We start from the raw sequence: 23,099 nt of genomic DNA on the forward strand, positions 1-23,099 counted from the left end.
GGATATATTATACTGCGAGCAGCTATGATGGGCTAACTGCCTACTGTAGTACTGTGTATTGACAACAAGTAGGTTGTCAATTTCCAAAATAATCTTTAGATTTTTTTCTATGTTCTTGGCTTTTAGCTATAACGCCCATACTCGTGGTTCTCTAATGATATGATCCATGCACCATGCATATGATTAAATTGAATCATGGTGTATTGGTGTGGTTCTTAAACTTTAGATATTGTCCCTGTCAAAAAATAAATAAATAAATTAATTAAATATTATATATTGTGATGGAACCATAATTATTTCAAAACGTGACGTGGATCTGATAGATTATTATAGGAATTACGTTACATCAAAAAAGTATATACGTTCTGTAAAAAAAACTTCATAAAATAAAGAAAGACTCTTAAGTTTTTAGCTTATATGTGCACCCAACTCATGACTCACAAAGATGGTCAACAAATGTAATATACATAAACAAAAAGGAAGAAAAACTAATTAGAGCAATTTTTTATATTTGAAGAGAAAGTACACATACTTTCGCAGTTTCGCTATTAGTCTTATTATCTCAAAAAAAAAAAAAAAAAAAAAAAAAAAAAAAAAAAAAAAACCTTTTTATTTACATCTAAAAGTTGATCATTTTAATAAGATTATTTAATCCAATAGACAATCAACAATTAATTTCACCAAACATCTCTATAAATAATTATTAACGTACCAGAGATTGACAACAGACTACAAAAACTAACCAATACACATATATTTTCCTAAAATAGATAATATAATCAACTAGTCAAGTTAGCTAATAAGCTAACGTAATCACAAACTATGGACTATGGTCTATGGCAAAACGAAATCTCATTTTACCTGTGAAGTTATAACTTAGTAAGCAAAGCCTTTCCAATTACAGTCAAAACAATGAATTGAATTAGTTGTATGAAAAGAGACAATTATGTTTGGGTCCAACTACAACATTGGATTAGCTTATCGAAGGACACATGTCACTAACGTTATGTGCACATACGAAGTTTATATGTCGACCATGCAATAACCAAGTACTACCTAATAATTTGAAGGGTCTTTACCGTTTAGATCTCTAAAAGGGCGGCTTAGGTCTTTACAAAAAACAAATTAATCATTAGTGATAATCAACTCAACATATCTAGCCTAGGTAAGGTAGATGTAGCACACATATAAGTAGTAACATCATACCCCCTATTCCCCTTGTTTCATAAAGACCACTCGTCTACCGATTAGCTATTGGTATAGTAGTGGTTGAGATTACACTTTACAGGGAGGATTACATATTCGATTTCCCGCAATAACAATTAGGAGGGGATTAAAACCTAACCATTCAGAATCGATTTCCAAATTCGGATTAGCCCAAATGGTGAATCGAGTAGAACACACTGAAGGAAAAAAAAAAAAAAAAAAGGAACACTCGTCCAAAAATCACATAAAATTGTACTCTATTTTCTAATTTTTATCTAGTGAAATGATTTTCTATTTTGAAATGAATGATTTTGTTTTTTTTTTTACATTTATGAATTTTTTTTTCTCCAAAAATGATGTAAGGCAAACTTAATGGAACGAAGGTCGAAAGGAAGGATTTAGAATAGATGTAGAAGTACTAGACTTCTAGATTGATTAAACCAAAGTATATGAGCCAAGTAATCACAAATGTTGGATTATGGATCTGTGGTGTTAGGGCAAGTGAAACATAACACGACTCTAGTCCATTTTTTAAGTATGTAAACAAGCTTAATCATGATGTTAACTATTAAGCAATTGTTTGTCATTGGTTTGTGTAGTGGTTGATTAGCAATTAGAATCTTGCAACAAAAAGTAGTCGTATCTGAATAAATCTTCTTGGGTTTTGCGTCTCAAGTAGTACTTTCTCTCCTGAAGTCAGACTTAATTATTGATTAATATTGCTTGAAATTGTAATAATTAGGAGTATAATTTATTCTAATCTGACGGCTAATGGACAAGAGCTAGCTAAATCAATTATTTTCTAAAAAGTAGTTTAATAGCAATAGTACTAATGATTGTCCGTTATACCGGCGATTTACTATTTATTTTCTTTCATGATTGGCAGATTATGATTAATGGATATATTTTTGTTGTAGTAGATTTAGCTAGTTTAGGCTAGGTTGCTTGCAAACGGGAATTGACACGGGTACGAATACGATACGAACATGTATATTTTCTAGCTTGTATTGACATTCTATCGAGAAGAAAAGAATCAAAGTAGATGTCATATTGTCATTGTACATACATTGATTTGTACATGTATATTGATTTTATTAGCTGATACGAGTTTACCACTCTAATATTGGATTATTGGTGACTTGGTGAGTAGTTAACCAGCTTTTACAACTAAATGTTCTACTATTAACAATCAATAATTCGTAGAATCTTAGTCATTATTCATAATAGGTAAATACAGATAAATTCTATGAATTCCATTTAAATGTTTACACATACGGAGTAATTTATGTTAATAGTGATTTGTTTGTTGGTGACTTGTCAAATGCAAATATGCTACTAGTTCAATTTATGCTAGGAATGAGATCAATGAAACATAATTGACAGAAAATGAGATAACTTCAATTAGTGATTTTAAGAAAGGTATTTTTTAACTTTTATGCACTTGTGTACATCCATCCTTGTATAATTTACTCCAATTTTTATACTGCATGTTGGTGCAACCTTTTGGACTTCTATCAAATCACAAATATTTAAATAGGAAAAATAACAATGAAAAAGAAGACAAAGCAAATTGCTAATTTCTCTCTTAATTTGCTCACGGTATTATTTTCTACATGTACTTCGTACATTGCTAGAACTTATAAAACTGTTTTAAAAATCATTACAAGTACAATATATATACTCCCTCTGTTTATTAAAATTTACCCTGATCCATTGTCAGTTTGTCACTAGGTAGTGGAAAAATGTAGTCACCACGTTAAATAAAATGTAAACGGGGCAATGTGTTAGATACAATTCAAAAGGAAAATAAGACAATCTATAAAGAACAAAGGGAATTAAATTATACTTGTATTCTAGTACTCCGTATTACGTTGCAAGGACCATAATACTGATAATAGTTAATTAAGATTCCTTTTTAAAAAAAGGCTGCTAGTTTGGCAATAATGCTAGACAACCATCTTAATCCAGTGACAAATATCCCAAAAAGGAGGAAATAAGTCTAAAAGAAAGCAGCAAAACAGATAGTGTACAAAGGATCTAGTCATTTGTAAATGCAATATACTGACATCATTCAGTAATCAGTTGCTCAATGAAGTGAAATATATTTACATAAAATTTGTAGAAACCACGAGAAAATAGTAAAATAAAACACTCCAAATGAAGAAAATTGCAGCAAGAAAAAAACAATTCCTAATCTGCTACCACTTACATACACTACTGTAAGTTCCCGATCATATATTGACGCATTTTTGGAACATAAACAATTATCAACAGCAACGACAACAACATCAACAAAACCAGTAGCAAAATTGTATTTTTTTTTTTTTTTGGGAAACGATGAAAAGTGATCATCTGTCGTGGTCAGAATTGGTTTTTTCACAAGCAAATTCCCTCTCCAAAAAGTCAATCTTGGAAAGATGAGTCGTCGAATTACCAAGAGGAAGTTCTATGTGAAAAACCAGACCTTGATGAAGAGTCCCAAAGCAAATTGCAACATGAATGCAGCCACCAAAACCACCATGAGATCATTACCCTCAACATAAGTCCTGAGGTTCGAGGCAACAAAGCAAGCTGAAACACCACTAGCTAGAAGTATGATCATCCATCTCAGGAACTCCAGAGGAATTACCAACAAGAACTGTAAAATTTGCAACATGTTAAAACATCAGGAAGTAAATTCTCAAATACGTGGAAATAAAGTGAGCCGAACCAACAATTTGACACAGTTTGATCTGAAAATGAGAGTTTCATTGATGAGGCTACATGTCATGCATCAAACTTCCATGTCTTTGTTACAGAAGAAAACAAATGTTTTACATGGCCAGCATTTGGGAGGAAGGAAAACTAAAAGACTATATTTTCCTAGGTTTCGATTTCAATTTGCTTACTAATCAAATCACCACTTAGTATACAACAACCTTAGAGCCAATTGGGAATAAAGTGTCCAAAAGTGGTATCCTAGCTTGTAGCTTCTTGCCAAATGAAGACCCTATCAATAATACAATAAAATTCTGGAAGTTCAAATACAATGAAAATGAAACAGTGAATCCAAAAGGCAAAAGGCACTTGGCATTGTAAATTGACTAGCTTGATTGTGACTTCTAGGATAGGCTGATAGCACTCCCTATGTCCCACAATGAAGGTCTAATAAACTTTTCTCAAATGTTCAGGAGTATTACGGAGTAATAAGTGATAATTAACCAATAATGTCCAGGTGTAGTGGAAATAGAATATGATGATTTGGTGAAGTTGGCATTAAATGACTAAAGAAAGCCACCAAATGGGACAAAATAAACTAAAAAGGACAATTGTTGTTGGGAGTCAAGGGACAGCAGGAATATTGGCGAACAGGCACAGCAATGCAAACAAAAGGACAACAATGACTTCACAAGGTATAAACTGTCTAAGCAGACTAGAATTCTATATAGACAGAAAATTTCGCATTGCAGAAGAAGAGTTGCCATTCTGTACCTGCATGTTTTGCTCGTTGAAAGAAGAACAGAATAAAATTTTAAACAATGAAAATCGGGCAATAAGTACAGAGTACTTGTGCAAACCTAGGACTGTAGGACATGAACACTTATATAGCGATTGTATAAACCTGATGATCATGGAAACTTACGCAGCTTAGAACGAAGATGAAGAGTGAATAACCCCACATGCACCAGAAGCGTACAACGCTGGCAGGCGATCCCAGATACTGAAGCAAGAAATAAAATCCCAAGGGCACTACAATTGCATAGCCATACACAGTACTGGCAGCCAAACTCATAAAGCTGACATCAAAATTCCAGGACGAACTCCCTATTAAGTAGGTGGCTAAATTTCCAAGAGAAGCAATCACAAAAACTAAAGTTGTGGATATCCAAATAAGGCCATAGCTGTAAATAAAGCAAAACAAAAGCATTAGCAACCCAATGTCAGAAAACACAGAATGGAATTTACAGATTTCTCCACACAGATGGTAAAAGTCAAAATAGAGGTCGAAAAAGATTAGGCATGAACATCTCAGCCAACGAGAGCCACAAAAAAGTATGATACATTATTTTTGTGTTGCTCAATAATTAACTATAAGGTTTCAGTTAATTATTAAAAAAAAAAAAAAAAAGAAATAAAAAATCAAGAAATATGCACAACCAAAAGATCAGAATCATTCCTAAGCAGTAAAATACAGATAACTAACAAATTAGGACTTAGAAACACGGACAAGTGAAAGTAGCTGCTCTTTCACCTGCTTCCAAGCATTCTGCCTGCTTTCAACCTTCAGCCAAGGAAGGAAAGGGAGCTAACCCACCTGGGTTTTACCTTGAGGGACCCATGCGGGTACCTTAGTTTACATGTCATAAACTTTGGATTCAGGTATAGAATTTAAGGTTGATGGTCATTTTGGTTTGTGATCCTGACATCGTACAGGTGCTGCCATACATTTACTTGATATCTTTTGTGACTGGAAGAAACCTACTTGAAGATTAAACATTGTTTGTGAATACGTCATCGTCTATTAAAAGTTGGGGATGCAATTTAACTAGATAAAATCAAGGGGGCCATAAGGAGCTAAGGGCCTAAATCTCTGTGACTGCATCACTTTGACTTCTAAGTTCTAACATTATGAATAAAGTCGGGGCTTGGAAGTTAATAGGACCTTTCACAGTTCATAAATAAATCTCGATTAAATCTCTGGTGCAAAGGAGCTTATATCTGGAGCAATACTCATGTTTTATGAAAGGGTGCTCTACCTCATTACTTTGTTAGTTTATCAATTATAGAGTTCCCAATATTGTAGTGGAGGAGACCTGTTAAGCTTTTAGAATCAGATCCCATGGATTGTTAAGAAATTAAGTTTGCCTCATAACTGAGGTTTTATGAATTGGCTTAATTAATGAGAATCGCTGTTAATAATGGGCTAAAAGGAGCTATGTTACAGGTCTATTTAACAACCTTACAATATCCTGAACGTCTGACGCATAATTCAAGTGTGCCATAAAATAATGATATATCACACTACCTAAGGTGACACTAAGAAGTACACAGCAATAAAAGGCCATTATTCTTAACTTGATAGATGACTGGAACCATCATATCCCACCTTGTGCACGTGACCATTCTTAGCTGTAAACTAAAACAGACAACATTGCTATGAAATCTTCCTCTCACATAAGCTCCAAAAGAGAGCCCTTTGGTCTCTAAAACGAATGTTTCCCTTTTGCAGTGAATATTATGTCTTCCACCCTTGTCAACCAAGATAATATTATGTTTCTATCAAATTCAATACTTGACCAGATGAAAATTATCAAAACATATCCTGTCGGATGTCAACAAGAATTAGCATTGAATAAAAAGATTTTTACCCAAAATCCCATTAACTATAGCTAACACTGGAGCTGGCCTGCAAGTAGATAGATCCTTGACCGACCTGACCTTAGCCCTAGATAACCCAATAGTCAACAACCTGATCACCAGTCAGATACCTCTAGTCCAAATCACTCACCTCAAATAATTTATACATAACGCTAGCTGAACTGCACCTAAAGCCCTACAAAAACGCAGCACAAAAGGTCTTTCAAGTTCACCATCCAAGGGTTAAGCAGATTAGAATCCCAGCTTTACTCCATTGCTCAGTATCCTCAATGAACTCCACCCCAAAATAAACAAAACACCCCACTCGGGTTCCTCAATGCACCAAACTGACCTAAGATTGTTACCATCATCTACATTTGTTGCTAGACTGCCACTACCATAGGATAAAAATGCCAGTGGATCTTGTCAATCCAACAAATACACAATTTGAGGATCATCACCCTGCTAGACTCCACATCTCTCAAAGAAAATCAAGTAGTATACAATTCAAATGTGCTTCAATTCTTCACAATCTCAAGCTCTCAGCAATAATGTCCCATCTTCAAGCTATAAAAATCTAATCAGAATTGACACAAGCACAATTCTGAAGGACAAAATTCAATTACAATGTAGGGAATTAGCAACACACTTAGAGCTGTCAATTCGGGTAAATGATCGGGTCATTTCGGATTAATTCCATAATCTATGCGGGTCGGGTTTGGGTTGGGTCACGCTTTAGTCGGGTCAAATCGGGTCAAATCGGGTTTGGATCAGGTTTAGGTCGGGTTACATTCAGGTCGGGTGAACAATAGGTCGGGTTTAATTTGGGTTTTCACGAGTTAAAACGGATTAGGATAATTCTCGGGTTCAAGTCGGGTGGGGTTCAAATCAATAATTTGCGGGTTAGACTCAGGTCGGGTCATTCTCGGGTTTAAGTCAGGTTCAGTTTAAGTCAATAATTTGCAGATTATAATCAGGTCGGGTCGATTTCAAGTCGGGTCATTCTCGGGTTCAAGTCGGGTTCGGTTCAAGTCAATAATTTGCGGGTTATAATCAGGTTGGGTTATTTCCAAGTCGGGTCATTCTCGGATTCAAGTCAGATTATGTTCAAGTCAATAATTTGCAGGTTACAATAAGGTCGGGTCATTTCCAAGTTAGTTCATATTCGGGTCCAACTAACTATAAATAAATAATTATCATTTTTATCAACCTAATTATTGCCTTTGACTATAATATATATGACAATATACTAAGGACCAAAGTCTATAATTTAAGAAGATAATTATCTCCTTTGACCGTACAACAAATATATATTATATTTAACTCTTAAATTTGAGGATGATGCGCTTTTTTTTTTTGCTGCCTGGACCGACTTGGTCTCCCTAGACAAAATGCCTTGATCAACAATAATTAGGTGGTCTATATTGCATTTAAGGTGATTTGAAATCGGGTCAGAAACAATTTGGGTTGAATTTCGGTCGGGTCAATAACAAGTGTTAATTTCGAGTCAAATTAGTAACAGATTAGGTTGAATTTTTGGGTCGGGTAAGTAATTGGTCTGGTAAAATTCGGATCGGGTCAATAACAAGTCAGGTTGAATTTGAGTCAGGTCAATAACAAGTCGGGTTGATTTTGGGTCGGGTTTGTAACAAGTTGGGTTAAATTCGGGTCGGGTTAGGAACGGGTCGGGCTGAATTCAAATAATGTTAGTAACAAGTCGGGTTAAATTCGGGTTTTGACGGGTTAAAATGGGTTTGGGTCAATTTCGGTTCAAGTCAGGTTTGGTGCAAGTTAATTAAATTGGCCGTTGTAAACCAGTAAATCGATGCAAGTTGTAAACCGATACATTGGCCGTTTAACAACAAATTGAATGGATCCACACAACCAATTAGACTCCCGTAGGGTATTAAGTACCATGGTAAACATTTCGACAATTTTTATTTTCGGGCAAAAAAAAGTCAAAAAATTCCAAAATTGAAGGTTAATATCCACGCCTTTTGAGTTATTTTGTAGGTTTCGAGGCCCGGTGTCGAAAAGTCATGAAATTCTATGGGATACATCTCAGGGTCATATAATGCCATTTGGAACCATATATGATCATCATTTGTTGTAACAAATGTTCGTGGTAGGCCTAAATTAATGAAATCGGTGCAAGTTGTAAACCGGTAAATTGGCCGTTTAAAGACAAATTGGATGGTTCCATACACCCAATTGGACTCCCGAAATGTATTAGGGACCATGATAAACATTTCGGCAATTTTTATTTTCGGGCGGAAAAAAAGTCAAAAAATTCCAAAATTAAGGCTAATATCCATGATTTTTGAAATTTTTTGGAGGTTTTGGGACCCAGTGTAGAAAAGTATTGATATTTTAGGAGATAAATCTCGGGGTCATATAATGCCGTTTGGAACCATATATGATCATTATATGTTGTCATAAATGTTCGTAGTATGGTTGAGTTAATGAAATCCGTGCAGGTTCTAAACCGGTAAATTAGCCGGCAAATTAGATGGTTTCACCAACCCAATTGGACTCTTGGAGGATATTAGGGACCATGTTAAACATTTCGACAATTTTTATTTCCTCGCAGAACAAAAGTCAAAAACTACAAAATTAAAGGTTTATATTCACACTTTTTGAGAAATTTTAAAGGATTCGGAGCCCGGTGTCAAAAAGTCTTGAAATTGTAGGGGATACATCTCGGGGTCATATAATGCCGTTTGGAGCCATTTATGATCATTATATTTCGTCATAAATGTTCGTGGTAGGCTTGATTTAATGAAATCGATGCAAATTGTAAACCGATAAATTGGCCGTTTAAAGGCAAATTGAGTAGTTCAACCCACCCAATTGGACTCCCGGAGGGTATTAGGGACCATGATAAAAATTTGGGCAATTTTTATTTCCGAGCGTAAAAAAGTCAAAAAATTCCAAAATTGAAGGCTTATATCCACGATTTTTGAGAAATTTTGGAGGTTTCCGAGCACGGTGTCGAAAAGCCTTGAGATTTTAGGGAATACATCTCGGGGTCATATAATGATGTTTGGAAACATATATGATTATTATATGTTATCATAAATGTTCGTGGTAGGCTTGAGGTAATGAAATAGGTGTTAGTTGTAAATCGATAAATTGGCCGTTTAAAAGCAAATTGGATGGTTCCACCCACCTAATTGAACTCCCGGAAGATATTAGTGGTCATGGTAAACATTTCGGCAATTTTTATTTGCAGGCGAAAAAAAGTCGAAAAATTCCAAAATTGAATGCTAATTTATCCACGCTTTTTGAGAAATTATGGAGATTTCAAGGCCCAGTGTCGAAAAGACTCGAAAATTTAAGGAATATATCTCGGGGTCATATAATGCAGTTTGGAATCATATATAATCATTATATGTTGTCATAAATGATTGTGGTAGGCTTGAGTTAATGAAATCGGTGCAAGTTGTATACTGGTAAATTGGTCGTTTAAAGGAAATTTGGAAGGTTCCATCCACCTAATTGGACTCCCGAAAGGTATTAAGGACCATGGTAAACAATTCGGCAATTTTTATTTTCGGCGAATTAAAGTAAAAAAAATTCCAAAATTGAAGGCTAATATCCACACTTTGTGAGAAATTTTGGAGGTTTCGGGGCCCGATGTCGAAAAGTTTTGAAATTATAGGAGATATATCTCGGGGTCATATAATGCCGTTAGGATCCATATATGATCATTATTTGTTGTCATAAATGTTCATGGTAGACTAGAGTTAATGTAATCAGTGCAAGTTGTAAACGGGTAAATTGGACGCTTAAAGGCAAATTGGATAGTTCCACCCACCCAAATGGACTCTCGGAGGGTATTAGGGACCATGATAAACATTTCGTCAATTTTTATTTCTGGGCAAAAAAAAGTAAAAAAATCCCAAAACAGAAGTCTAATATCCACGCTTTTTGAGAAATTTTGGAGGTTTCGGGGCACGTTGGCGAAAAGACGAGATTTTAAGGGATAAATCTCGGGGTCATATAATGTCGTTTGGAACGATATATAATGATTATATGTTGTCATAAGTGTTCGTGTTAGGCTTGAATTAATGAAATCGGTGCAAGTTGTAAATCGGTAGATTGGCCGTTTAAAGGCAAATTGGTTGGTTCCACCTACCCAATTGGACTCTCGGAGGGTATTAGGAAACATGGTATACATTTCGGCAATTTTTATTTCGGGGCGAAAGAAAGTCATAAAAATAAAAAATTAAAGGCTAATATCCACTCTTTTTGAGAAATTTTGGAGTTTTCGGGGGCCTGGTGTCTAAAAGTCTTGAAATTCTAGGGAATACATATCGTGGTCAGCTAATGTCGTTTGGACCCATATATGATCATTATATGTTGTCATAAATTTTTGTGGTAGACTTGAGTTAATGAAATCGGCGCGGGTTGTAAACCGATAAATAGGCCGTTTAAAGGCAAATTGGATGATTCCACCCACCTAATTGGACTTCCGGAGGGTATTAGAGACCATGGTAAACATTTGACAATTTTTATTTCCGAGCGAATAAAAGTCAAAAAATTCCAAAATTGAAGGCTAATATCCACGCCATTTGACAAATTTTTGAAATTTCGGAACCCGGTGTTGAAAAGGCTTGAGATTTTAAGGGATACGTTTCAGGATCATATAATGCCGTTAGAAACCATATATGATCATTATTTGTTGTCATAAGTTTTTATGGTAGGCCTGAATTTATGAAATCGGTGCAAGTTGTAATTCGGTAATTTAGCCGTTTAAAGGCAAATTGGATGGTTTAACCCACCCAATGGGATTCTCGGAGTGTATTAGGGACCACAGTAAACATTTCGGCAATTATTATTTTCAGGTGAAAAAAGTGTGAAAATTCCAAAATTGAAATCCACGCTTTTTGAGAAATTTCGGATGTTTCGAGACCCGGTGTCTGAAAAGTTTTGAGATTTTATGAGATACATCTCAGTGTCATATAATGCCATTTGAAACCATATTTGATCATTATATGTTGTCATAATTGTTCGTAGTAGGCTTGAGTTAATTAAACCGGTGCAAGTTGTAAATCGATAAATTGGTCGTTTATAGGCAAAGAGGATGGTTCTACCCACCCAATTGGACTCCCGAAGGATATTAGGGACCATGGTAAACATTTCGACAATTTTTATATTCGGGTGAAAAAAAGTAAAAAAATTCCAAAATTGAAGGCTAATATCCACGCTTTTTGAGAAATTTTTGAGGTTTCGGGGCTCAGTGTCGAAAAGCCTTTATATTATAGGGGATATATCTCGGGGTCATATAATGCCATATGGAACCAGATATGATCATTATATGTTGTCATAAATGTTTGTGGTAGACTTGAGTTAATGAAATCGACGCAAGTTGTAAACTGGTAAATGGGCCGTTTAAAGGCAAATTAGATGATTCCACCCATTTAATTGGACTCCCGAAGGGTTTTAGAGACCATGGTAAACATTTCGGCAATTTTTATTTTCATGCCAAAAAAAGTCATAAAAATTCATAAATTGAAGGCTTATATCCACGCTTTTTGAGAATTTTTGGAGTTTTTGGGGCCCGGTGTCGAAAAACATTGAGATTTAAGGGATTCTACTCGGGGTCATATAATGTCGTTTGGAACCATATATGATTATTATATGTTGTTATAAATGTTCGTAGTAGGCTTGAGTTAATGAAATCAGTGCAAGTTGTAAACTGGTAAATTGGTCGTTTAAAGGCAAAGTGGATGCTTCCACCCAGCCAATTGGACTCCCGGAGGAAATTAGGAACCATGGTAAACATTTCGGCAATTTTTTTTCCAGGTAAAAAAAAGTAAAAAAATTCCTAAATTGAAGACTTATATCCACGCTTTTTGAGAAATTTTGGAGGTTTTAGAACTGTCAATTTGAGTAAACAGGTCTGGTTTAGGTCGGTAATAGTGGGTTGGGTCAATTCGGATTAATTCTATAACCTATGCGAGTCGGGTTTGGGTTGGGTCATGCTTTAGTCGGGTGACGTCGGGTCATAATTCTTATCGGGTTAGGGTCGGGTTAATAACAGGTTGGGTTACATTCTGATCGGGTGAACAATAGGTCGGGTTTAATTCGGGTTAAAACGGATTAGGGTTATTCTCGGGTTCGGTTCAAGTTAATAATTTGCGGGTTATAAGCAGGTTGGATCATTCTCGGGTTTGAGTCGGGTTCGGTTCAAATTAATAGTTTGCGAGTCATAATCAGGTCGGGTCATTTTTAGGTCGGGTCATTTTCGGGTTCAAGTCGGGTTCGGTTCAAGTCAATAATTTGCGGGTTATAATCTGGTTTGGTCATTTTCAAGTTAGGTCAATCTCGGATTCAAATCGAGTTATGTTCAAGTTAATAATTTGCAAGTTACAATCAGGTCGAGTCAGTTCCAAGTCAGGTCATATTCGGGTTCAACTAGCTATAAATAGATAATTGTCATTTTTATCAAGGTAGTTATTTCCTTTGACTGTAATATATATGGCAATATACTAGGGAACTATAGTCTATACTTTAGAAAGATAATTATCTCCTTTGACCATACAACAAATATATACTATATTTAACTCTTAAATTTGAGGATGATGCTCCTTCCTTATGCTGTCGTGGACCGACTTGGTCTCCCTAGACAAAATGCTTTGATCAACAATAATAAGGTGGTCTAAATTGCATTTAAGGTGATTTGAAATCGGGTCAGGAACAATTTGGGTTGAATTTAGGTCGGGTCAATAACAAGTCGTGTTGATTTCGAGTCGGATTAGTAACAGATCATGTTGAATTTTTGGGTCGAGTTAGTAATAGGTCTGGTAAAATTCGGGTCGGGTCAATAACAAGTCGAGTTGAATTTGGGTCACGTCAATAACAAGTCGGGTTGATTTCAGGTCGGGTTTGTATCAAGTTGGGTTAAATTCGGGTTGGGCGGATCGGGTTGAATTCAGGTGAGGTTAGTATTAAGTCGGGTTAAATTCGGGTTTTGACGGGTTAAAACGGGTTTGGGTCAATTTCGGTTCTAGTCGGGTTCAATTCAGGTCAATAATTTACGGGTTACATTCGGGTCGAGTCATCTCCAGGTCAGTTCATGTTCGGGTTCGGGTCTCACATACTCGGGTCAACTCGGGTCTAGGGTTGGTTTCAGGTCGGGTCAGGTCGGATTTGGGTTACCATTTTTTCGGGTTCAGATGGGTCGGTTAATAATCGGGTTTGATTCGGTATTTAGGGTCGGGTCAACTTTTGACGGCTCTAAACACACTGAAGCAGGAAGCTGGATAATATAATTTGGTCCCTCAATATGACTCCATTAATATTCCACAGTCCCAAATCCCAATCTAGGAGCAACCATGGGATGGGCAAGATCACCCATAGTCAGGTGGCAAGCTCCCAATGCAAGTACAACAAAACTTTATCCTGATTTAACTCACAAGACCCTCAATAAAACTCGAACAGAACTGATAAGTAGGTTACTTGACAAAGCTCACAGTCTTCATCAGACTAGATGTCAACAGGACAATTACTTATCAATTATGTTTGTTTTAGTGCACCACACCACACCAACCCCACGCATAGGTGGTAACACTTGATACAGATCTTATCAAGTTGCCCCTCTTCTCACCTAGACTCCATCAAAAAGCCATTTGGTTTACTAATACATGGACCTTCCAATGTTCAAGCAACCAGCAGATGTATCTAACTTTATCCATGGTAATTGCCTATTCATTTGCAAGCACCATCTAATTCATCAAGGGTCCACAGTATTAAACTTATGGACCATACAGAAAAGTTACTTAAACCATGCCTATATGATCCAAAGAACAATGGATCTTCCCAATGAGCCTGGTCTTCTAGAAACTAAAAAATATATTTTCATGGCAATAAAATGCCCTTTTTTGTTGTCAAACAAGATAAAAATGGCAAGTAAAAAATAGGCAGATCCAATACGGGAAAAACACACAAGAATCAAAGCAAGCTCAGTCTGTATACAGGGGGCAAAGTTCACAATTAAATTGAAGGTGATACTCACAGATCAGGGTTTGCATCAATCTTGCTGAAGAAATCACCACTTCGAGGATCTAATGAGCTTAGCAATCTATTGATTACGATGTCCGTGTCCACATTGAAGTATTGCGTGTATGAGTAGACGTTAAACACTCCCTGCCAGTTGTTTGTTGATGGTGGCCCACCTCCTTCTGCAGAGACATGCAAGAGAGGTCAATGCATGTCAGGAGAATAAAATTGCAACTTTTTCGATATTTAAATGAATCAAAGCTGGATAAGACTTTGCAGCTAAACAGCTATTTATACAGTTCCCTAAATGTCAAGCTTCTAAACAGCTATTTAATAATTCCACAACTTCAAATCAGTCAAATCGCAATTAGAAGTGTCAGTTTGGATGATCGGATCGGGTCTAATGAGGTTGGTCGGGTCGGGACAACGTTTAAAGTTGAGCCATGTTAAATTAGTATGAGTGTATGAGCGCGCGAGTCCAAATCTGAATCGGATATTTTTCGGTTCGGATCGGATCGGGTCGGGTGTGCTTTTGACACCCCAAATCGCAATCCACAATCCATAGTCATCACTAATGAGATTGTCCAAGGACGAAAATAAATTTTGCAAAGAGGTATACTATACATGAGGGCCACACATTTTATCAACTATTATTCCACCTTACGAGCAAGTAAGTGAAGCGCGATTATTAGTTATTACAACTACCAAAGCTGTAATATTAAAGGGTCATTCCTCAAGCTCAAAGCAGGTATTTTAACACAACAACTTTTCTTTTTCTATTTAGAAGCCATCATCACTTATTATTCCTAGATAAAAGTTCTCAAAGGTTATCTCTTTCCTAATTAGTTACTCCGTATAAGTTTATAACCGCCCATGATAAGGGTGACATACTCTTCAATCCTTGAAATTGACACACATCAGTAGCTCCAAGGGGTAAAAAAAAAAAAAGAAAAAAAAAAAGAGAGGGTATATCTTTTTCATTTCCTCAGAAACAGCTCTAAACAAATGCCTCCAATGCACCCACCAAAAAAAATGATGTTTTGCCGTTTTGGGAATGGCGATTTCCAACACAAGTAAAGAGGTTGTCTATGTAGCAGACCAAATGAAACAGCTAGAGTCTGGTATCACCATCCTTGGTAATATCAGTGATGAGGTCGAACCAATCTGCTAATTGGCTTATTCCTAGTCCCTCTATTCCAAAATAGATTTCCCATGTTGAACTATTTGGTCCCAAAATTGAGTCCTACTAACACAATTCTAAAAGCTCTTAATAGTTTATCTTTCCTACGAGTTCACAAATTCTTAATTTGTACTTCCTCCTTTTCTTTTTACTTGCATGTGAGCACGCAATTAAAGGAGGAAATTCGAGATGATAAATGGACATGTTACTAAAATAAAACTACCATCAATAAGAGAAAAGGTTTAGGTTATTATGGTTAAAATTATTGTAATTAATTTGTCCATTTATCTTATCTAATCCTTCCTCCGATTGCGTGCCCATGAGTTGAGTTGAAAATATAAGGAAACGGAGGAAGTATGTAAGAATGCTTTGATTAGAAAGTAGTTAGCAATGCCCTTAAGCGAACTTATGGTTCTGAGTTTGCAAAGCAGTGCCTTCATCCATTATGAAGCACATATCTGTAAGAAGGGAGCAGGGACATGGTTCTCGTACTGTCTAATAGCTAAACTAAGCAAAGGTATACAATTAATACAGAATTTCATTTAAGGAAAGTCTTTAAAATGGTACTGCCCTTATCTCAAAATTCAGTGTCACAAAAAGATTAATTATTTTAACATATACTTAACATAGATATTCCTGTAAACTATAACTAAAGAATCTGATGACAATTATAAACCTCATTCTATCACTCTCAACAAACATTTCTGAAGCACAAAATGTCAAACACGATATCTAACGAAAGTATAAAGATGATTGAATATGGCATACCACTAGAACTCGGTACATTCTGATAACCTGGACCTTTGTCTCCACCTTGATGAGGGGGAAAGAATTGCAAATTCGCTTGGGGCGCTACACGAGTTAAGTCAAATAAGCAAATTGTTAATACAATCCACAAAAAAACTTAAGTAAAAAAACTCAACAAGATCAGTTTCTAGATTGCCATACCCGAATTCGCATTACCCTTGCCTTCTTCAGCTACAACAGCCTGCCATTAAAATAATTAATCCAATTAATCACATAGTGAAGACCTAATTAATAACACTTAACAATTATAAGACCATATATTATACTAAGTAAAACCACATCTAAAACCCCAAATCAATCTCAGAACATAAACTTCATCAATTACACCCTTGAGCTAGTCAATATCTCAAATAATCATCAAAAACTCCCAAATTTTCAACAAATTATAATATAAGCTTGCAAAAATTTGTAATTGTTCGATAATACTCAATCAAATGAAGAAATATCAACAAAGTTGATCAATCACTCAACGTATGGGGAAAGGGACATGAAAATTCAGTCTTTTGTTGATTTACATGTAAAATTTCGAATAAATGAGCTACATTGTACAAAAAAATTAAAAAATGAAATGAATCGAACAACAAAATTAACATGAAAATTGAAATTAGGGCAAACAAGATGAAATAAATTGAGCGAAGAATTAACGTACTGGAACTGAGCCAAGTAATTGACTTGTTGGAAGATTATTGTACTGTTCATCCATGGTCAAACTTGAGATACAGAGAGAATTTTGTGAAAAAAGACAACAAAAAAAATGGTGAAATTTTTTTGATCGAGATTCGAGCTTTGGGACAATTATGGCTGATAAAGTCCCTTTTCTTGCGTTTCTTGTTGTTAATGTCGAAGAAGGCCAGAAGGGAATGTACAAATTGACAAATTAGATTATTTTTTTTAAAGCAGTTTTTTTTTTTTTTTCTTCTAACAACAACCAAAAAATCTAGAGATCATTAAAGTAGTTTTATTAGTTTTCCATTATCATTAATCGTGCATGTGGCTGTGTAAAACATTTAACTTTTCTTAACTTCAAATTCGAAAATATGTCTGAAAACGGTCAAGTATTTAATTTTGCCAAGCTATCAATTCAAATAAATGGGTCGGATTTTAGTCGTGTAAGAGTGGATCGGGTCAACTCAGGTCGGATCAATTCGGATTAATTCCATAACCTGTGCGGGTCGGGTTTGGGTTGGGTCATACTTGAGTCGGGTCACGTCGGGTCATACTTCTTATCGGGGTTGGGTCGGGTTTTAGTCGGGGTAATAACAGGTCGGGTGAACAATAGGTCGGGTTTAATTCGGGTTTTCACGGGTTAGGGTAATTCTCGGGTTTGGTTCAAGTCAATAATTTGCGAGTTAGAACCAGGTTGGGTCATTCTCGGGTTTGAGTCGGGTTCGATTCAAGTCAATAATTTGCGGGTTATAATCAGGTTAGGTCATTTTCAAGTCGGGTCATTCTCGGGTTCAAGTCGGGTTCAGTTCAAGTCAATAATTTGTGGGTTATAATCAGGTTGGATCATTTCCAAGTCAAGTCATTCTCAAATTCAAGTCGAGTTATGTTCAAGTCAATAATTTGCAGGTTACAATCAGGTCGGGTCATTTCCAAATCAGGTCATATTCGGGTTCAACTAACTATAAATAGATAATTATCATTTTTATCGAGTTAAATATTTCCTTTGACTATAATATATATGACAATATACTAGGGAACGATAGTGTATAATTTAGGAAGATAATTATCTCTTTTGACCATACAACAAATATATACTATATTTAGCTCTTAAATTTGAGGATGATGCTCCTTTCTTTTGATGGTCTGGACCGACTTGGTCTCCCTAAACAAAATGGTTTCATCAACAATAATAAGGTGGTGTAAATTGCATTCAAGGTGATTTGAATTCGGGTCAGGAATAATTTGGGCTGAATTTAAGTCGGGTCAATAACAAAACGTGTTCATTTCGAGTCGAGTTTGTAACAGGTCGGGTTGAATTTTTGGGTCGGGTAAGTAATAGGACTGGTAAAATTCAGATCGGGTCAATAACAAGTCGGGTTTAATTTGGGTCAGGTCAATAACAAGGTAGGTTGATTTCGGGTCGGTTTGTAGCAGGTTGGGTTAAATTCAGGTCGGGTTATAAACGGTTGGGTTGAATTTAGGTCAGGTTAGTAACAAGTCGGGTTAAATTATGTTTTTGTCAGGTTAAAACGGATTTGGGTCAATTTCGGTTCAAGTCGGGTTCGATGCAAGTTAATTAAATTGGTCGTTCTAAACCGGCAAATTGGTCGTTTAAAGGCAAATGGATCGTTCCACCCACCCAATTGGACTCACGGAGGGTATTATCCTATTAGGGACCCTAATAAAAATTTCGGCAATTTTATTCCGGACGAAAAAAAGTCAAAAAATTCCAAAATTGAAGGCTAATGTCCATGCTTTTTGAGAAAATTTTGAGGTTTCGGGGCTCGATGTCGCAAAGTCTTGAGATTTTAAGGAATACATCGGGGGGGTCATAAAATGCCGTTTGAAACCATATATGATCATTATATGTTGTCATAAATGTTCGTGGTAGGCTTGAGTAAATAAAATCAGTGCAAGTTGTAAACCGGTAAATTGGTCGTTTAAAGGCAAATTAGATGGTTCCACCCACCCAATTGGACTCCCGGAGGATATTAGGGACCATGGTTAACATTTCGACAATATTTTTTCCCGGGCGAAAAAAAGTCAAAAAATTCCGAAATTGAATGCTAATATCCACACTTTTTGAGAAATTTTGTAGGTTATAGGGCCCGGTGTCGAAAAGACTTGAGATTTTAGGGAATATATCTCGGGGTCATATAGTTCCGTTTGGAACCATATATGATCATTATATGACTATATGTTGTCATAAATGTTCATGGTAGGCTTGATTTAATGAAATCGATGCAAGTATTGATCAGTAAATTGGTCGTTTAAAGGCAAATTGGATCGTTCCACCCACCCAAATGGACTCTCGGAGGGTATTAAGGACCATGGTAAACATTTCGGCAATTTTTATTTCCAGGCCAAAAAAAGTCAAAAAATCCAAAATTGAAGGCTAATATCCACGCTTTTTGAGAAATTTTGGAGGTGGTGTCTAAAAGCCTTGAAATTTTAGGAGATACATCTCGAGGTCATATAATGCCGTTTGAAACCATATATGATCATTATATGTTGTCATAAATGTTCGTGTTAGGCTTAATTTAATGAAATTCCTGCAAGTTGTAAACCGGTAAATTGGCCGCTTAAAGACGAATTGGATGGTTCCACCCACCTAATTGGACTCCCAGAGGGTATTAGTGACTATGATAAACGTTTCAGCAATTTTTATTCCAGGCAAAAATAAGTCAAAAATTCAAAAATTGAAGGCTAATTATCCACGCTTTTTGAGAAATTTTGGAGGTTTCGGTTCACGGTTTTGCAAAGCCTTGAGATTTTAGGGAATACAACCTGGGGGTCATATAATGACATTTGGAACCATATATGATCATTATATGTTTTCATAAATGTTCGTGGTAAGCTTGATTTAATGAAATCAGTGTAACTTGTAAACCGGTAAATTGGCCATTTAAAGACAAATTGGATGGTTCCACCCACCCAATTGAATTTCCGGATGGTATTGGGGACCATGGTAAACATTTTGGCAATTTTTATTCCGAGCGAAAAAAGTCAAAAAAACCCAAACTTGAAGGCTTTATATTCACTCTTTTTGAGAAATTTTGAAGGTTTTGGAGCATGGTGTCGAAAAGCCTTGATATTTTAGAAAATACATATTGGGGTAATATAATGCCGTTTGGAACCATATATGATCATTATTTGTTGTCATAAATGTTCGTGGTGGGCTTGAGTTAATGAAATCGGTGCAAGTTGTAAATCAGTAAATTGGCAGTTTAAAGAAGAATTGGATGGTTCACCCACCCAATTGGACTCCCGGAAGGTATTAAGGACCATGGTAAAAATTTCGATAATTTTTTATTTCCGGGTGAATAAAAGTCAAAAAATTCCAAAATTGATGGCTAATATCCTTGTTTTTTGACAAATTTTGGAGGTTTCGTGGCCCGGTGTCGAAAAGGCTTGAGATTTTAGGGGATACATCTCGGAGTCATATAATTTCGTTTGGAACCATTTATGATCATTATATGTTGTCATAAATGTTCGTGGTAGGCTTGAATCAATGAAATCGGTGCAAGTTGTAAATCGGTAAATTGGTCGTTTAAATGCAAATTAGATGGTTTCACCTACCCAATTGGACTCCCAAAGGATATTAGGGACCATGGTAAACATTTTGACAATTATTATTTCCAATCTTTTGAGAAATTTTTGAGGTTTCGAGGCCCACTTTTGAAAAGTTTTGAAATTCTAGAGAATAAATTTCGGGGTCATTGAATGTCATTTGTTGTCATAAATATTCGCTGTAGGCTTGAGTTAATGAAATTGGTGCAAATTGAAAACCGGTAACTCGGCTGTTTAAAGGCAAATTGGAGGTTTGCACCTAGCCAGGTGGACTCCCGAAGGATATTAGGGACCATTGTAAACATTACGGTAATTTTTATTTTTGGGCGAAAAAAAGTCAAAAAATTCAAAAACTGAAGTCTAATATCCACGCATTTAGCGAAATTTTGGAGGTTTCGAGGCCCGGGTTAAAAAGTCTTGAAATTTTAAGGGATAAATATCATGGTCAAATAATGCCGTTTAGAACCATATATGATCATTATATGTTGTCATAAATGTTCGTGGTAAGCTTGAGTTAATGAAATCAGTGCAAGTTGCAAATCGGTAAATTGAGCGTTTAAAGGCAAATTGGATGGTTCAACCACCTAATTGGACTCCCAGAGAGTATTAGGGACCATGGTAAACATTTCGTCAATTTTTATTTTCGGGCGAAAAAAAGTAAAAAAATTCCAAAATTGGAGCCTAATATCCACGCTTTTTGAGAAATTTAGGAGGTTTCGGGGGCTGGTGTCGAAAAGTCTTGAGATTTTAGGAGATACATCTCGGGGTCATATAATATCGTTTGGAACCATATATGATCATTAATTGTGGTAATAAGTGTTCGTGGTTGGCTTGAGTTAGTGAAATCGGTGCAAGTTGTGAACTGATAAATCGGTCGTTTAAAGGCAAATTGGATGGTTCAACCCATCCAATTGGACTCCTGGAGGGTATAAGGGACCATGATAAACATTTCAGCAATTTTTATTTTCGGACGAAAATAAGTCTAAAAAATCTAAAATTGAAGGCTAATATCCACGCTTTTTGAGAAATTTTGGAGGTTTCGGGGCCTGGTGTCAAAAAGTCTTGATATTTTAGGAGATACATCTCGGGGTCATATAATGTCGTTTGGAACCATATATGATCATTATATGTTGTCTTAAATGTTCGTGGTAGGCTTGAGTTAATGAAATCGGTGCAAGTTGTAAACCGGTAAATTGGTTGTTTAAAGATGAATTCAATGGTTCCATCCACCCAATTGGACTTCCGGAGGGTATTAAAGACCATGGTAAATATTTCGACATTTTGTATTTGCGAACGGAAAAAAGTCAAAATTTCCAAAATTGAAGGCTAATATCCACGCTTTTTTAGAAATTTTGAAGGTTTTGGGGCCCGTTGTCGAAAAGACTTGAGATATTAGGGAATACATCTCGGATCATATAATGTCGTTTAGAACCATATATGATCATTATTTGTTGTCATAAATGTTCGTGGTAGGCTTGAGTTAATGAAACCGGTGCAAGTTGTAAACTGGTAAATTGGTCGTTTAAAGGCAAATTGGATGGTTCCACCCACCCAATTGGACTCCCGTGGGGAATTAGGGACCATGGTAAACATTTTGGCAATTTTTATTTCCGTGTGTAAAAAAAAAGTCAAAAAATTCCAAAATTGAAGGTTTCGAAGGTTTCGGGGCCTAGTGTGGAAAGGAAATGAGATTTTAGGGGATACATCTCGGGGTCATATAATGCCGTTTGGAACCATAATTGATCATTATATGTTTTCATAAATGTTCGTGGTAGGCTTGAGTTAATGAAATCGGTGCAAGTTGTAAACCGATAAATTGGTCGTTTAAAGGCAAATTGGATGGTTCCACCCAGCCAATTGGACTCCCAGAGGGTATTAGAAACCATGGTAAATATTTCGGCAATTTTTATTTCGAGGTGGAAAAAAGTCAAAAAAAATTCCAAAATTGAAGACTAATATCCACGCTTTTTGAGAAATTTTAGTGGTTTTGGCCTGATAAGTATTGAAACAATTCTAATAAGATCCCACATGATGAACAACATGACTATGTTATTTACTACAAAGTAAGGAGCATAAATTAATGGAAATCTGAATTTGTGGTCAAAATACTTCAAGTTTAGCCCAAGTTTTTATTTATTTATTTATTTATTTATATTTTTTTAAATGTATTTATAACGGGGCAGTTTTTAAGAGATAAAGGATATAGACAAGTTGTGAGATATTCAAGATTATATTGGTGGGTTTTATAAATCAGTTTGAGTCAACTTGATTGATTGGGATGCTAATGTGTTGGGTTAAGCAATATGTAATCCTTCTTATTGACGAGTGG

General features: G+C 35.8%; 1 protein-coding gene across 1 annotated transcript; it reads right to left on the minus strand.

Annotated features, from left to right (window-relative positions):
• Positions 1 to 3,188: 3,188 nt before the first annotated feature.
• Positions 3,189 to 17,428, minus strand: LOC145556628 (uncharacterized). Its single transcript, XM_081618279.1, has 6 exons — positions 17,184 to 17,428; positions 16,676 to 16,715; positions 16,496 to 16,579; positions 14,564 to 14,729; positions 4,829 to 5,087; positions 3,189 to 3,844 (listed from the first exon to the last, which is right to left on the minus strand). Exons 1-6 carry the CDS (start codon positions 17,235 to 17,237, stop codon positions 3,653 to 3,655), a joined length of 795 nt encoding a protein of 264 aa, XP_081474405.1. The 5' UTR covers positions 17,238 to 17,428; the 3' UTR covers positions 3,189 to 3,652.
• Between the last annotated feature and the right edge of the window lie 5,671 nt (positions 17,429 to 23,099).

This window comes from Chenopodium album, chromosome 8 (genome assembly GCF_948465745.1).
Source record: "Chenopodium album chromosome 8, dcCheAlbu1.1, whole genome shotgun sequence".
NCBI lineage: Eukaryota > Viridiplantae > Streptophyta > Magnoliopsida > Caryophyllales > Amaranthaceae > Chenopodium > Chenopodium album.